Here is a 17,490-nt window from a genome sequence, read left to right on the forward strand (position 1 = left end):
CTGAGTCCATTTGTCACCTCCCTAGAATTCTTTGAGCATGGACTTTGGTCTGTGAGCTTGAATATCTCCCAGTCTGTAGAAAGGAAGTAATGATGTCCCTCAGAGCATTGCTTAGAGGATTTAAAGTAAAAAAGTCTGAAAATAACAACGTACAGCATGGGACATCTAGTAGGCCCTCAAAATGTTAGTTCCTCTTCCCAATTTTGCCTCCTTCATTCTGTCAAGGCAGTGTTTCTGACATGAACATCATAGCATGAGTACCGGAGACAATACTTGGACATGGAGCAGCAAGCAGGGATGAGCACACATTTCTATGATGTGAGAGCTTCATTGTCACTGCTGTGTACGGGAGGAGGCTGTGGGATGGAGCTGGGGAAGAGGCACAGCATCATTGGACAGCTTCCAGTGACCTGAGTGGGGACAGGCAAGCACATGCTCACCCATTGCCCCTGTGTTTCATGTGCTCTCCCTTTCTCTCACTTTCCTCTCTATTCCATGTGCTGTCTGTCAGGTGTTGTCGGCCTGATCCACCCATTATTAAATTTCCAATCCACTTTTTAACTCAGGTTTTTTGTAGCTTCTTAAAGGTAATTGCCTAGATTTACATTTCTTTAACAGCTGTAAGGAGTGATGTTTTAATTCTATAATTTCTTCATTTATTAGTTAGAATTCTTCTATGAAACAAACTTTCTCTCAACAACTACATGGTTACACTGAGGTATGGTCCACACAGAAGGGAAGGATGAATGCTTATTTCTTTTTCACTACTTCCACATTTTTTTTTTACAAGAGAACAAATGTATGCCTTTATTTATTTACTTTTTATTAAGTTTAAATCCTTGAGAAGTACAGCATCACACAGATTCTGTGGCCAATGGCTTTAGCAGGAAGGTTGCTTTGGAATTTGGCACGAACCATGCCACTGTTTCCATGAGCACGAGTTACTTTTCTCCAGATTACTCTGGTTTTGTTTGGTTTGCCACCAGGAGTCACTGTGTTGTTCTTTGCTTTGTACACATAAGCACATCTCTTGCCTAGACAGAATTCCGTTTCATCTTGAGCATAAACACCTTCGATTTTAAGAGCTGTGTATTCCCTCTGGTCCTGGAGACCCTGCTTATAGCCAGCAAAAATGGCCTTGGACCACAGCCTTCCAGACATTATTTGGCGTTTTAGGAATCCTGTTCCCAGCAGGCCTCCACAGGCTCCAAGATGGCAGAAAGAGCTATTTCCACTTTTTAGAATAAAGAGTTGTTTCGCTTGGATCCTCCAAAGATGAACTGTGAGTTTGTTTTGTGTGTTGTTTTTCTTTAAGTGTGTCATCATGAGCTCTAGATGTTTATATACTTGAGGTTGTGATCTATTGCAGCCATTAATGTTTTTGATGTTCAATTGGTCTATCTTAGGCCTGTGGGAGTCCATTTGGGTTGGCTTTTGTGTCTTTGATATCCTTTCTGGCATGAGCTGTTTGGTCCAGGTCATCTGGTACAATCCCTACTCAGCCCTGGAATCAGCTATTTCTTCAAGGAAGCCTGGTTCTTTTAGGGGGAAATATTTTTTTAGAGGATTCAGTCTGGGAACTAGAGATGCTCATTGCTACTGTGTTGGTCACTGTTGATTGTCCTTTCTACTACCTGGAACCTGTAAATATGTATTATATTTTTTATGGGAATATACATCATCTCCTTCTATCCTGGGCTTATAGGTTCCTCTGTCACCTTATAGGTAATAATTTTTATCAGTTGTGTTTTAACCTTCCAATTTTAAAACATACAATAATTTACAATATATATATTAGTTTTCTCCCCTGTTCATTTGTAAAAGGTGGCATATTCTACACCAGTGCTCTGTAATAAAAATTTCTGCAGAAATGAAAATGTTCTGTATCTGTGCTATCCAACTTGGTAGTCACTAGCTACATGTGGGTGTTCGGCATCTAAAATGTGGCTACTGCAACTGAGGAACTGAATTTTTGATTTCATTTAATATAACTAAATTTAGGGGTGCCTGGGTGGCTCAGTTGGTTAAATGTCCAACTCTTGGTTTTGGCTCAGGTCATGATCTCAGGGTCCTGGGACCAAACCCTGGGTCCAGTGGGGAGTCTGCTTTCCCTCTCTCTCCCTCTGCCCCTCCCCCTGCTCTTGCTCTTTCTCTCTAAAATAAATAAATCTTAAAAAGATAAATTTAAATGGTTCTGTGTGTCTATGACTATCATATTGGACAGAAACAGCTCTATACATTTTTCTGTACCTTGCTTTTTTCACTGAATAATATAGTCAAAGCAGTACAGAGAGGGAGTCCTCATTGCTTTTCTTTTTTTTCTCATTGCTTTTTAAGCTGCATAGTACACCAGGATGTAGATGTGCCATAGCTTATTCATCCAACCCCCTATTGGTGGACAGCTGTCTTGTTTCTAGTTTTCTGCTGTTACGAAGTTTTCTTTAAGGAATGACCTTGTACTTATACCTTTTCATTTTTTGTATTATTGCTTTAGGATAGATTCTTAGATTACTGGTTCCAAGAGGAAATACATATGTAATTTTATTAGATAGCATTAAATCCCATCCACAGGGTTTGAACCATTTCATATTACCTTCAGTGATGCATGGGAATGCTGATTTCTTCACAGACTGACTGGTGAGAAGAAGTAGTTATTTTTTTCTTTGAATGTCTTATTATGAGTTAGGCTGAGCAATTTTTACATGTTTAAGGCACTTTTTTTTTTTTTTTTGGTGAAAAACGTGTTTGTATGTATTGCCCCTTTTTCTTTCCTGGTGTTTTTTGGGAGTATTTTTGTCTTCATTTTTTTTCATAACTCTGTATATTATGGATATAACCATTTGTGATGTAAGTTGTAAATATTTTTCCCAATCTGTAATTTTTCATTTTGCTTTGCTTTTTTTTTGGATTTTGCCATGTAAGTTTTAAATGAAATTAAATACATAACTCTTTCCCTAATTGCTTCTAGATTTTTAGGCATAGCTGAAAAGTTTCCTCCACCTCCAGGTTATAGAGGGATTCCAGTGAGTGTGCTTCTGTGGACAGGAGAGAGATGAGAGAAGTGAACCATGTTGGGGTGTCAGGCATAGGAGGAACAGTTGGGGAGGTGACCATATTGTGAGAAATCTGTGAAAACCATGTCATTAAGTCAGGAGAATTAGATGGTGGTCAGGATCCTGGTCTTGGGCTTGTCTTGAGAACTCAGTCTCTCTTCTTTCTCCTGTGGATGTGAGTCCAGACCCACACAACTGGGAGATGAGGTCTTTTATGAAGTGGAAATTCCATGTCACCTTAGATGGATCCCTCACAGGTCTAAATGAGAGGACCACCCTCCTAGTGATAAGGAGAAACACAAAATCATTTCCAAAATCTTCCACATAACTTGGCCACAGACTAAAGAGAAAGTAAAACCTTTAGTTTACAACCATGAGAGAACCAAGACTGAAACCACACAATTGTTACCTTGTCCCTCACTCTCTTTCTGGGAATAAGGTCTCCTCAGGAGAAGGTCATAGCCTCTTAGTGCTATTCAAGATGATGGAGGTGTGTGTTACAAGTTGCCTTTTCCCAGGGTATAGCATCTCCCTGCTCAACCACCTTATTTCCTGCTTAGATGCTGGGTTTTCATCTTGACTCAGGGTCAGGGTTGGGCTAAAGTTGCTTGTAATGGAGTCTGTTAGGGTCATACCTCACGATCCCTGGGTTTGACACTAATATTCACCTTGTGGCCTGTGGATATTTCTAGATCTCCAGTCTAGATATCAAGAGAGGGAAGATGTGGATGCAGATGTGGAATTGGATGGACAATGTCTGTCACACAGCAGACATCTGATTCACATTTAGTAAACATGAGATGTAGATATAAAGGCATGAGTAGGATATAAAATGATGCATATGTCCTTTCATTGTTTTTATATAAATGCTTTTCGAGGAGCATTGGGATCACAACACAGTTACTGATTTTGTAATCTGCTGTGAAGGAAACATCTATGTTTCTGTTTCTAAAAATTATGTCTTTTCATTGGGAAAAATAAGCTGTAGAAAATGAAGAAAGATGCTTCTAAGTAGATGCATGTGATCCTGTAGTTGGTCATCTGTAAAATGGGCAAGTTGGTACTTACCTCACAGAGCTGCTGTGAGGAGAAATGAAGAAACCAACAGGAAGTATCTGATATGTAATACTGTAAAACTTTGACACATATATATATCATCTCTCCTGTGTTCTCTCCCCAACAGAGGAGATGACTTTACCATGAACAACTCACAGAGCCCACTGGGATTTGAAGGAGCATGGAAGCAAATATATATGTTACAAGTATATATCCGGTATGTATTCTCTTTCAGAGCTTCTAAAATAGACACACCCATTTTCTCACTTTACATGCTATAGGAGCTCTAACAGAATTGGCAGATAGGATATTATTTTCAGGCATTTTTTTAAAAATCAGCTTTGTTTAGTCTTAGAGTTCCCAGGGTCCAGCTAGCCCAAAACATTGTCAGGTGTCTCCTGAACCTGAAACATCTTCCTTTTTCCCAGGCCTAATTTTCTGGCTTTTATTCACGCTGTTATTCATTTAGGCCTGTACATCTGGAACCTGATCTGGGCCATCCTGGTGAGAGATGACAGTGACTGCAGGGAGTTCATTTTCTTGTGTCCAGACTAACATCCACATCCCTACGTTCATTGAGGATTAGAGGTGTTTTAATCCATGTGTGTTGGTTGCCCTGGGCCCTGGGCTGAAGGAGCCTGTGACTAAACTTCCCCCTGAATTCCGCTGTTGAAGCATCTCACTTCTGGAAGCTGTGGGCTGAGAGCACTGAGCAATCTCCTGCTCCCTCCCAAATTCCCTCCACTGTAGGTTCCCTGCTTAGCTAAGTGGGAGGTTTGACCCATGAGCCTGCTTTCAGTTCAAGGGGCTTTATTTAGAGAGAAGAGAAAGAAGCATGCTGTGAAACTACTTTCCTCTCATGACCTTTACTAAGTCCTGGGGAATGGAGACATCAGAGGACTTCTCCAGTGTAAGATTTATTTGAGCAGCATGCCTGCCCTTCCCCTAGGCCTCTGCGGTGTCCCTGACACTGTCATGTAGATTCAAAAATTAGTTCTGAGACCAACTAGTGCATAATTCCCTTGGTTTAGTGATGTTCCCCATTCTGATGCTGAGCCACTCTCCTATGGGGAGGTCTAGGGAAATTTATTCATTCTTATTATTTTTCACCTTCAAAACCAAGATACTTTTATGGTAGTTAAAAATGGATACTGCTCAAAAGGAAAAAAAATCATTAAATACCCTTGAAAGTCTATTTCCCATGGATAAGCACTGTGATCATTTGTATATTTTTTTTCAGAAATTTTACCATACGTGTATAATCATGCATTTTTAAGATTAGCAATGACATGACCATCTACTTATAGTTTTGTAAATTACTTTTTTATGATAAACACCATATTATTAAAGTCAATTCAAGCCAATCAGTATAAGTCCACATAATAATAAAAGTGGCCCTAAAATCTCTACTGATCCATTCTGGCATGATAATAATGATAAGAAAGGTCAATATTGCTACTGACCCCTTTTGTGCCCCATGCTATTGTACGTGATAAGCCTGTACTTAATCATCACCGCAGCCTATGAGGAGGAGCTGCTGTTGCCTGACTTTAAACATCAGGGAACTGAGGTGAAGTGAGGGCAGGGCTAGCAGGTCACAAGACCAAGATTTGAACAGATTCGGTGTGGCTGCTGAGGCCCTACATTTAACCAGTGTGCATTGACCCTCAGTCTTACTGTCGATTACATTTAAAGGGCCACTGAAGTCACACTACATGCCATATACTCTAGGCAGGTTTTCTTTTTCTTTTCTTTTTTTTTTTTTATTAAGTTCAATTAGCCAACCTGTAGTACATCATTAGTTTTTGACGTAGTGTTCAATGATTCATTAGTTGCGTAACACCCAGTGCCCATCAGATCACGTGCCCTCCTTAATTAGGCAGGTTTTGTTATTTACTCATTGGGACAGCTCTGTGACAAAGGTCTGGTGAGTCCCATTTCACGGGTGACCAAGCTCAGACTGACAGAGCCTACCTAAGTCACCTCTCTAGATCAGTGACAGGATGGGAATGAGGTTCCATCCCTTGCCCTCCCTGGAGGACACAGAACAGCCTCCCTTGCAGAAGATGGGCTTCCAGGGCTAGAGAACTGATTAGATCAGCTCTACTATTGTGGCCCTACAGGTACTCACTAAGCAACCCCTCTGGTTGACGAAAATAACAGAGGAGATGAAATCTCACCCTATGTGCTAAGAGACCTGGGTATCGGGCCACATGTGTTGGCTGATCCTCGAAGTGCTGACTTAGGCTGGGGGCAGAAGCACAGATCAGATAGGTGATCTAGAGGGAAGGGAAGCAATATGTACAGAGCTACTTTAAGCAAATGTATTTTATATTTAATTTCCTTTAATCTTAATAGCTATGCAAAATATGCATTATTCAAATCAGGGTACTGACTTTAAGGGACTTCAAATGAATTAGGAAAACAACTTATTTTCTTAGGATCAACAGCTAACTGTGGTATTATTTTAAAGTTTTTCACCTTTTGTCTTGAATCCTCCTGGGCTCTGAATGACTAAACCCTAGGGGCTGCCTTATATGGTCTCCCTGTTTTACTTAATTTTTAGAATTGTGTGCTACGTAGTTTTTGTCACAATATTTTTGAAATTTAAAACACATTCTAAATGGAAAATATACTAAGAATTGTGTGTAAACATGGGAGAAATCATTTGCAAACTACAGCTCGTCTACTGGATTAGTGTCCATAGTTTGTGAAACACGCTTAGTAACAAACAAAAATTGGCTTATAATTTAAACAGTAAATTCATGTAAAATTCTAAATGAACAATAAATATGTTAAAATGTCAAAATATGCCCAAACCACAAGCATTAATAAGATGCAAGTATAAATACTTAGATTCATATTGAGTGGAAAATATAATATGCAAATGATGAGAAATGTGATTCCTTTTTTGGAAAAGACCCTGTTTGTGCATGTGTGTGTACGTGTGCAAGCATCTATTTTCATGTACCCTTCACCTAGAGGGACACATCTGGAGAGGAGGCACCATTCTATGACAACAGACCCCTTTGAGTCAGGCGGTAGGACTGCGGCTGGTGAGAAATGCAGGACAGTTTCAGTTTATAAATGTACTTTCATATGTTGTTTGAAATATAGTATTCAGGAAAAATAATTTGATGAAAATTTGAAAGCAGAATATACTTATAAACAGATTCAGAAAAGTAATGTACACATGTATTCATTACTTTGGAAAAGCATTTCGTTTTATTAAATTAAAAAAATGAAGTAGGAAAAAATAGAATTGAAAGAGTTTCTCCCTGTACCTGTGTGTGTTTATAGGTCTCTCTAGCTGTATCACCCCAAATACTCACATTCACAAGTGCATCTTTATCTTCAGTTCAAACCAAAGCTGGACAGCTAATCTCAGGTCTAGACAGCCCAGAAAATGATGGTGATACAGCTGGATGGCTGCGTAGGTTAAAAAAATTCCATTAAACTCTGGCTGAAACCATTAGATCGAGATTCAAACTTCCATCCCTTTCTTCCCCTTGCTGAGCCCCCAGGTTTGAGACTCTCAGAGCTGACATCCTGGATCTGGCTACCTGGTGGCATCCATCTCCATTTTTCTTTTTGCTTTTTTAAGGAAAGGAGTGCATTTAGCAAAAGGGAAGAAATATCAGATGGTTTATTTACTAAGACACACCACTTGGCTCAGTTAAGCATCTGCCTTCTGCTCAGGTCATGATCCCGGGGTCCTGGGATTGAGCCCCGCATCGGCCTCCTTGCTCAGTGGGGAGTCTGCTTCTCCCTCTCCCCCTGCTCATGCTCTCTATCTCTCTCTCAAATAAATAAATAAAATCTTTTAGGAAAATTCATATGAATACTAAAACAATTCCATCCACAGTTGACCCTAAATCTACTTCATGTTCATTGATGTATTTCTTCCCTCCTTAGTGTGGGTTGACATGTCCACACTGTAGAGGGTCTCTCCCAGAGAGCAGGGCATTCACCCTCCATTATCCCATCCTTGTAAGGCTGCCAGGCCTTCTTCCACCCCCTGTCATCTGTCCATGACACAGCACACAGCTGTCCAGAGCCTGCCCAGAGGCCCCATCCTCTCAGGTTCCTCCCTCCTGCCCCAGCTGCCTTTTCACGTGCTGCTTACTGCCAAGGCACGCTACTGCCACCTAGTGTTTCATCATCTGCAGGCCCTGGAGTATGTTTTTAGACTCTTTTACATCCATCAGTTTTCTCAGACAGAATTAGAATCATTTTTTTTAAAAGATTTTATTTATTTGACAGAGAGAGACACAGCAAGAGAGGGAACACAAGCAGGGGGAGTGGGAGAGGGAGCAGTGGACTCCCCGTGGAGCAGGGAGCCGGATGCGGGGCTCGATCCCAATCATGACCTGAGCCGAAGGCAGATGCCCAATGACTGAGCCACCCAGGCGCCCCAGAATTAGAATCATTCTGAACATGGATTCAAAGGCTGTATTTTAAATGACGGTATTGTGGGGTTTTTTGCTCCTAGCTGACCTTTCTTTGTAGAGAAGTTTAATGATGGTGGTGAGTTGGTGCCATCTTGTGACAAAAACCTGAACTGCAGCTTGAACTTCGCGGAGCAGGAAGGTGGGAGGGAGGGCCTGTGGCCCCAAACCAACCAGAGCTTTCTGGAAGTCTGCGTGGAAAGGGGACATTTCCAAGGTATGGGGGTACTGAGGACCTTCGGGCAGAAAGTGTAGCCTCTTGTGTTGAAGAAAAAGCTCTATGTGAGTGGAGCTAAAAGATCCTTTTAATTTTTATTTTATTGGCCCATGAATTGACAGAAAGATTAAAGTAACAATAGAAAATATGACATAGGCCCAATTACATTTAAAAAACTAGAATATGACTAAAGCAGCATTTCAAATCTGTGCAGATACAATGGATGATTAAGAAGTGGTATTGAGATAGCTAGATAACCAGAAGGTTAAAAAATAGATAGGGTCCCATTTCTCTATCTTGAAACAGCAGGATAAATTCCAAACGATTCTGAATGAAATATAAAAAAAATCCATACAAGTATTAGAAGAAAACATAGGTGAATTATTCTATAACCTGGGTGGAGGAAAGTTTCCTCAATATGAATCAGTATCCGGGAGCATTAAGGAAAAGATTGATATATTTGACAACATAAAAAAAAAACAATGACAACTCTGCATGGCGAAAACATGCTAGCCAATTAAAAACACTGGAAGAAACATTTGCAGCTAACATCTTTAACAAAGCATTGATATCCCTCCTATATAAATGCTTATCAATATAGAGGCATGAAAAAACAACAGCCCTATCAGAGACATGTAAGAAATTAACAGTTAACAGAAAACAAGTTGTCTTTAAATGTATGAAAAGTCTACAGCTTGCTTTAATTAAGAGAGATGCAATTAAAACTACACTAAGATATTATCTCTTAACTGTTAGATTGGCAAAGATCCAAATGTTTGTCAATATACTCAGTTGGTGAGAATGTGGAAAAACATGTCCTTTCACTCCCTGCTCACAGGGGTGCAAGATGGTATAATCACTGGAGTAGGCTTAATAGTGGTCCCCAAAGATACTAGGTCCTAATCCCTGGAACCTATAAATATTGCTTATATGGAAAAGGTTCTTTGCAGATGCGATGAAGTTGATGCTTTTAGATGTAATAATAAATATAGATATAGCTATTTACTCTGGCACTATCTGAATAGCAAAAGAATGGGAACAACCTAATGGGGGTTTATCCTGGATTATCAAAATGGGCCCTAAATGCAAACCCAACTGTCTTCATAAGAGAGAGACAAAGGGAGAGTTGACACAGACAGAAGAAGGGAAGGCAGTGTGACCAGGGATGCAGAGGTTGGAGTCATGCAGCTATAGCCAGAGAATGTTGGTAGACATCAAAAGCTGGAAGAAGCAGGGAAGCTTCCCTACAGTCTCCAGGAGTGAAGCACTGCTGATACCTTGATTTTGGCCCCATAAAACTAATTTTGGACTTTTAGCCTCCAGAACTGTGAGAGAATATTTCTATTTAATGACGCCAAGTATGTGGTAAATTTTGCAGTAACCATAGGGAACTAATATAATCATTATGGTGGGGAATTTGAAAATATCTTGCAATGTTATATATGGCCTTACTTTTTGACTCAGAAATCCGATTTCCAGAACTATCCTAAAGATATACTGGCAGTGACACAAAAATATTTTTGATATAGATATAATAATAAATACAGATACAGATATTCACTCTGGTACTATTTAAATAGCAAAAGAATGGGAACAACTTAAATATTTTTCAATTGTGTAATGGATGAAGAAACTATCACACAGTCACACAAAGTGTACACTAAGTATGGTATAAAGAAGACTAATGAAAATCTCCACATAAGGCTGTGGAGGATCTCCAGAATATAATGTTAAGTGAAAAAGTCAGTGTATATAAAGATGTAAATAGCATGGTACTTTTTATCTAGGAAAGGGGGAATGCAAATGTAAAAATGTTTTACTTGTATTATAAGTCAAAGGACTTCTCTTTTGGGGACCAGAAGGATTAGATACACTTCTTCCTGTTACTCCTGCTAGGTGCAGCTGAAATCTCTGGATATTATATGGGCAACCAATACAAGACTCTGAAAGGTGGAGAGGAAAAAGGCAGACTGACTTGGGACTTTGGGACCCAACTAATGACACACAGTGAATTCTCTTGGTTGTATTTTGCCTCATATACACGAGATATACCATATACTCCAGACTGGGTGCTAGAGGAGTAGGGAACCAAAAAAATGCCAACCGGAAAAGACAAGAAGAGCCCCGAGAAAATCTTTTCTCTGGACAAAGAACCAGACAAGGGGAAACCTAGCAAGAAAGAAAGTTTTTAGACAACAACTGCTCTTACACCATAGAATTGAAGCATAGCTCTACGTCCACCATACCAGCAAAGGCTGAGTGGGGAGCATGGATTCCATGCCCACACGATTGTAATTAGGCATCCATCCTTACCCTTGGGGGATATGAGAGAAGAACTGCATGTAGAACAGTGACTTTCATCCCAGCCTGGGGGTAATGAGCACCCCTCCTCATGGTGGCAGTGGAGATCATGCGGGAGCCTACCTTCCACCCACACTCAGTGGTCACGAGGTACCTTCTTTTCTTCTCTTGGAAGTTTCATGACCATCCAATGAGGAGGAGGCCTCCTCCCCTCCACAGCATTAGGGGAGACCACATGGAAGGCAGTAAGGAAGTGTCTTCCCCACCTGCCAGGGTGGTGTCAACGGAGGCCTGGTGGGGCATCAAATCCTACTTCTACCAAGCAGTAACAAGGCACCCCTTCCCTTCCACTCCCATGCGTACCCACCTCCCCCATGTCAGTGGAGGCTGAGTAGGAACCTGAACTTTTATCTTTTTTGCTATCTGTCTCTGGTTAGGAACACATGCTTGGAATTGCAAGCATCCACGAAGGGAGGATAGTAACACCTCATAGTAAGTTTGTGGTAAAGAACTAAATCTAGTCAACAACATGAAGAACCTATCCCTAGGTCCTGCTTAACTAAATGCTACATAAATACTAGCTGTCTGTACCCCCCAGATCAGATAACTCAGGTAGCTCCTTTATCTGCTCCCTCAGATAGGGTCCCTGAACCTGGACACAGGTCAGAATCACCTTGGAATTCTTTTCTAAACTCTCACCTGAAACTCTCTGGTTGGGGGAAATGGGACTTCCTATATCAAAGGCCTTGCAAGTTACTCAGCTGTCATAACATGGGCCTTAGACAACAGATATGCCCATTTGACATAACACTGTATGTGAGAGTCTATTTCCCCTCCATTCATCCAACACCAGGTGTTACCATCTTATGTCTTTATTGCTAATATGGTTGCTCATATCCCCAGACTTACTCCATTGGAAGGGTGATCACAGGCAGCTAGTGGTGGTGGTCTGAAGAGTGAAGGTGTTTTGCTTTTGGCGAAAGGGGACCTAACGTTGTATTAGGCACATAGTTACTCCAGTAAAACACATTGATTGCTGATTCTGTCTCTCCCTGTATAGCTCTTCGTGGTGGTGGCCCAGCTCCTATCATGTGCCTGAAGGAGGCAGGTTCTGAGGTTCTGTGTCTGGATGGCTTCTACTCTAGCAGTCTTTAGGAGAGCCCATCACCTTACATCCCTGGTGGGATATGGTACCTGGCTGAAGTGAGTGCATAGATCTGAACAAAAGCATGTTGTGGAATAGCTCCGGTGAGGTTCACAAACTAGCCTAAAAGTAGAGAAGCTGCTTTGATCTCATCATGGGAGAAGAGGTTTAGCACGTGGAATTTTATTTCATCAGCAGCTATAGCCTGTGTAGTAGCCCTTGGGGCCCATCTTAGAGACACTTCTTTTTTTCCTGAAAAGCAATGAATCATCCAGTTTAGGAAGGAACTTACTTGGTCTTTAACATACATTTGCAATAAATATACCTGAATTGTTCTCACCATATAAATAATAATCAGCAATTCCCATGTCTTTCAGATGGGTGTGGAAATGTGCAGTTATTAGATCTTCCTAGTAATATGACATTGTAACAGATTCTTCTCTGGTGCCCATGATTTTTTCCTATTATATAATGAAATTTTTTAAAAAGCCAGAAAATTTCCAAGTGTTAGTTAAAGATATCAGTGGCAAGAAATTATTATTGTTGTTATTGTTATTGTTATTATTATTATTTTAAAGATTTTTATCCACTTGTTCCAGAGAGAGAGAGCAAGGGGAGTGGCAGAGGGAGAGGGACAAGCAGACTCCTCACCGAATGCGGAGCCCAACGTGGGGCTTGATCCCAGGACCCCGAGACCAGGACCCCAGCTGAAACCAAGAGTCAGACACTCAACCGACTGAGCCACCCAGGTGCCCCTAGAACTTAATGTAAAAAAGATAATTATTACTCCAGAGTTTTCCTGCTTATAATGATACTCAGCTACATTCCCTAAAATAACCAGTTACTCTTAAATGTCATTATGATTATTTTCCTAGAATAGAATATTTTTATTTCCATACTTTAGAAGGAAACAGACATCACTTTTCCCTAAATATTTGGATATATGTCATTAGAAATGATTATTTCTATTTTGGTTATATGTAGCATGGACCAATTTGATGAGACATAGTGTGGATCTGCTAATGCTACAAAAACACAATTGTGGGAATCTTTCACCTGATTTATTTAATTGCATTAGAGAATTATGAATATATAAATATATGTAAAATACTTTATTGATATATGACTGACATATAATACACTGCGTATTTAAAGTATATGCTTTTTTTTAAAGGTTTATTTATTTATTTGACAGAGACAAAGCGAGAGAAGGAACACAAGCAGGGGGAGTGGGAGAGGGAGAAGCAGGCTTCCCGCTGAGCAGGGAGCCCAATGCGGAGCTTGATCCCAGGACCCTGAGATCACAACCTGAGCCGAAGGCAGACGCTTAACAACTGAGCCACCCAGGCGCCCCAAAGTATATGCTTTGATAAGTTTTGATATATGTATGTACCTGTGACTCCAATACTACAGTCAATCTAATGAACATACCCATCACCTTAAAAAACATTCTTTGTGCCCCTTGGTAATGCCCCCATCTACCTCTCTCCAGCCTCTTTCTCTCCACATCACCCCACCCCGTTCCCCAGGCAACTACTGATCTTCAGTATGGGTTAGTTTTCTTTTCTTATAATTTTATGTGAATGGAATATACAGTGTGTATTTTTTGTGTCTTGTTTCCTGCAACCTAATTATTTCTAGATTTATCCATTTGTTGCGTGTATGAATAGTTCCTTCTTTTTTTTTATGATTGACTAATATTCCATTATATGGGTATACCACAATTGTTCTATCCATTGACCTGGTCATGGATATTTGGGTTGTTTCCAATTTGGGGCTCTTATAAATAAAGCTGCTATGAATATTTGTATATGAGTCTTCATTTGGACATATGTTCTCTTTCTCTAGGGTAAATACTTAGGAGTGCAATGGCTGGGACATAGAGTAGTTGTAAGATTGACATTTTAAGAAACTGCCAAACTGTTTTCCAAAGTGTTGGCACCATTTTTCATTGCCACTAGCAGTGTATGAGAGTTCCATCCTCCACAACCCTGCCAGGACTTGGTATGGTCAGTTTTTTTAATGTTGGCTATTCTTAGAGGGGTATAGTGGTATCTTGTAGGTTTTATTTACATTTCCCTAATGAATTTGAGTATCTGAGAAAAGGTGTTTAACATCTTTTCATGTGCTTATTTAACATTTATGTATCTTTTTTAATGGAGTGTCTATTCAAATTTTTTGCCCATTTATTTGTTAGAGTAACTGTTTTCTTGTTATTGACCTTTGTGAGATGTTCTGTATTCTGGAAACAAGTCCTTTATCAGAGTTCTGATTTACAAATATTTTCTCCCAGTCAGTGGCTTGTCTTTTAATTTTAACTTTGAGGAAGTCCAGTTTATTGATTTGTTTATTTATTAATTATAGTTTTGATTTTGCATCTATGAAATCTTCACCTAACCCAAGGTCACAAGGATTTTCTCCTTTGTTTTCTTTTAGAAGTTTTAGGTTTTATATTTAGGTCTGTGATCCATTTTGAGTTGACTTTTGTATATGGTATGATACATGGATCACTCTTTGTGCATATGGATACTCACATGTCTCAGCTACATTCGTTGAAAAGGCTATCCTTTCTCCACTAAATTGCCTTTGCAGTTTTGTCAAAAATCAGTTGTTCATATAGGTGTGAACTCCGGGCTCTATTCTGTTCCTTTGATCTACTTACTGTCTACCTTGATGCCAATACCACAGTGTTTTGATTACTGAAGGTTATCATAACTCTTGAAATCAGGTAGTTTTGATCCTCCAACTTCGTTCTTTTCTAAAAAAAATTTTTTGAGAAGTTGACACACAATGTTACTTTAGTTTCAGGCGTACAACATAGTGGTTCAAGAAGTTTATACATTATTCTGTGTTCATCACAAGTGTAGCTACCATCTGTCACCATACAACACTATTACAAAGCCATTGGTTGTATTTCCTGTGCTGTGCCTTTTATGCCCGTGACTTATTCATTCCATAGCTGGAAGCCTGTATCTCCCACTCCCCTTCACCCATTTTGTCCATCCCCCAGCCCCCTCCCCTCTGGCAACCATCAGTTTGTTCTCTGTATTTATAGGTCTGATTCTGCTTTTTGTTTATTCATTTGCTTTTTAGATTCCACATATGAGTGAAATCATATGGTATTTGTCAGTCTTAGTCTGACTTATTTCACTTAGCATAATACCCTCTGGGTCCGTCCATGTTGTTGTAAATAGCACAATCAAATTTGTTCTTTTTCAAAGTTGTTTTTATAATCTAGATCCTTTGCATTTCAATATGAATTTTAGAATCAGCCTCTCAGTTTCTTAAAAAACAAAATGTGTGCTACAATTTTTATTAGGATTACACTGAATCTATAGATCAGTTTGAGGAGAACAGACATCTTAACAATACTAGTGTTCTGACACATGAAGATGGTATGTCCCTCCGTTTAGTTAGATCTTTAATTTCTGTCAGCAATGTTTCATAGTGTTCAGTGTACCTACCTTATACATATGTGGAGAGATTATTCCTAAGTATTTTGTACTTTTTGGTCCTAACATGAATGACAGTATTTTTTTTTTTTAAAGATTTTATTTATTATTTATTTGACAGAGAGAGACACAGCGAGAGAGGGAACACCAGCAGGGAGAGTGGGAGAAGGAGAAGCAGGCTTCCCGCAGAGCAGGGAGCCCGATGCGGGGCTCGATCCCAGGACCCTGGGATCATGACCTGAGCCGAAGGCAGACGCTTAACGACTGAGCCACCCAGGTGCCCCACGACAGTATTTTTTAATTGCAATTTACACATATATTTTCACTAAATTGTCGGCAGCCAGAATGTCAAAAAATAGCCATTGAGGAATCTTTTTGGTTGAAAGTTCAGGCTATTTACTCTACAATGGAAAAAGTACTTGATGCATAACATGCATTTGTTTATATTTCTATATCAGCTTTTAGAGGTTATTGGCAATGTATTGAAACTAGGGAGAAAAATGTTCCAGAGACAAGTCTGCAGTTCATCTGAAAAAAAAAAAAAAATCCATCACTAAAATAGTTTAGTAGTTTTCAAGTTTATATGTGTGTTTAGGGTTGAATCCATTGAATTGTAGTGTTTTTCTTTTTTTACTCCCCAGCTATTGAACTATAATGAATTCCTGGGATCTTGAGTTGGGGAGAGAAGAGGAAGAAGCATATATGAATGTGGGTACGTATGTATGCACGTATGTATGTATTGCTAAAGCTGCCAGGAATATATTGTCAGGAACACTTAAGGGGTGAATTACTGTGTGTATGTCAGTCCTGCTCAGTTCCTAGCACATGTTAGGAACCAAATCAGGGTGGTTGCTGTTTGATTTTTCCTAGCTTTCCTTGGCCAGTATGTTTACCATGGTGACTCAGTGACTGCTGTGGGATTTGGTGCAGACTGATGCACTCAGGTCTGTTGCCTGAATCATTTGTTACTATGATAGTTATCAAGTGTTTCTTTCCTTGTTTTTACAAGCTAAATTTTATTAATTTCATACCTTATGTAAGACTTATCTTTTTTATCATTTCATTTTATTTTTTTTTTCATCTGGTAAGTGTACTCTTTAATCTCCATCCCCATTTCCCCCACCCTCATCCCACCTCCCCTCTGGTAACCATCAGATTGTTCTTTTTTTTTTTTTTAATTTTATTATGTTATGTTAGTCACCATACAATACATCATTGGTTTTTGATGTGGTGATCCACGATCCATTGTTTTCGTATAACACCCTGTGCTCCATGCAGTACGTGCCCTCATTAATACCCATCATCAGGCTAACCAATCCCCCCTCCCCTCTAAAACCCTGTTTGTTTCTCAGAGTCCATAGTCTCTCATGGTTCATCTCTCCAACCAATTCCCCCCCCACATTTTTCCCTTCCTTCTCCTAATGTCCTCCATGCTATTCCTTCTTTTCCACAAATAAGTGAAACCGTATGATAATTGACTTTCTCTGCTTGACTTATTTCACTTTGCATAATCTCCTCCAGTCCCATCCATGTTGATGTAAAAGTTGGGTATTCATCCTTTTTGATGGCTGAGTAATATTCCATTGTATATATGGACCACATCTTCTTTATCCATTCATCTGTTGAAGGGCATCTTGGCTCTTTCCACAGTTTGGCTATTGGGGACATTGCTGCTATGAACATTGGGGTGCATATGGCCCTTCTTTTCACTACATCTGTGTCTTTAGGGTAAATAACCAGTAGTGCAATTGCTGGGTCATAGGGTAGCTCTATTTTTAATTTTTTGAGGAACCTCCCCACTGTTTTCCAAAGTGGCTGT

The 17,490-nt window shown here is 39.8% G+C and overlaps 1 protein-coding gene across 1 annotated transcript; it reads right to left on the reverse strand.

The window, feature by feature from the left end:
* Positions 1 to 831: 831 nt before the first annotated feature.
* LOC110581406 (60S ribosomal protein L35a-like) lies at positions 832 to 1,161 on the reverse strand. The gene has a single exon (XM_044911825.1). It carries the CDS (start codon positions 1,159 to 1,161, stop codon positions 832 to 834), a length of 330 nt encoding a protein of 109 aa, XP_044767760.1.
* Positions 1,162 to 17,490: the final 16,329 nt, after the last annotated feature.

The sequence above is a fragment of the Neomonachus schauinslandi genome, chromosome X, assembly GCF_002201575.2.
Source record: "Neomonachus schauinslandi chromosome X, ASM220157v2, whole genome shotgun sequence".
NCBI classification, from domain to species: domain Eukaryota; kingdom Metazoa; phylum Chordata; class Mammalia; order Carnivora; family Phocidae; genus Neomonachus; species Neomonachus schauinslandi.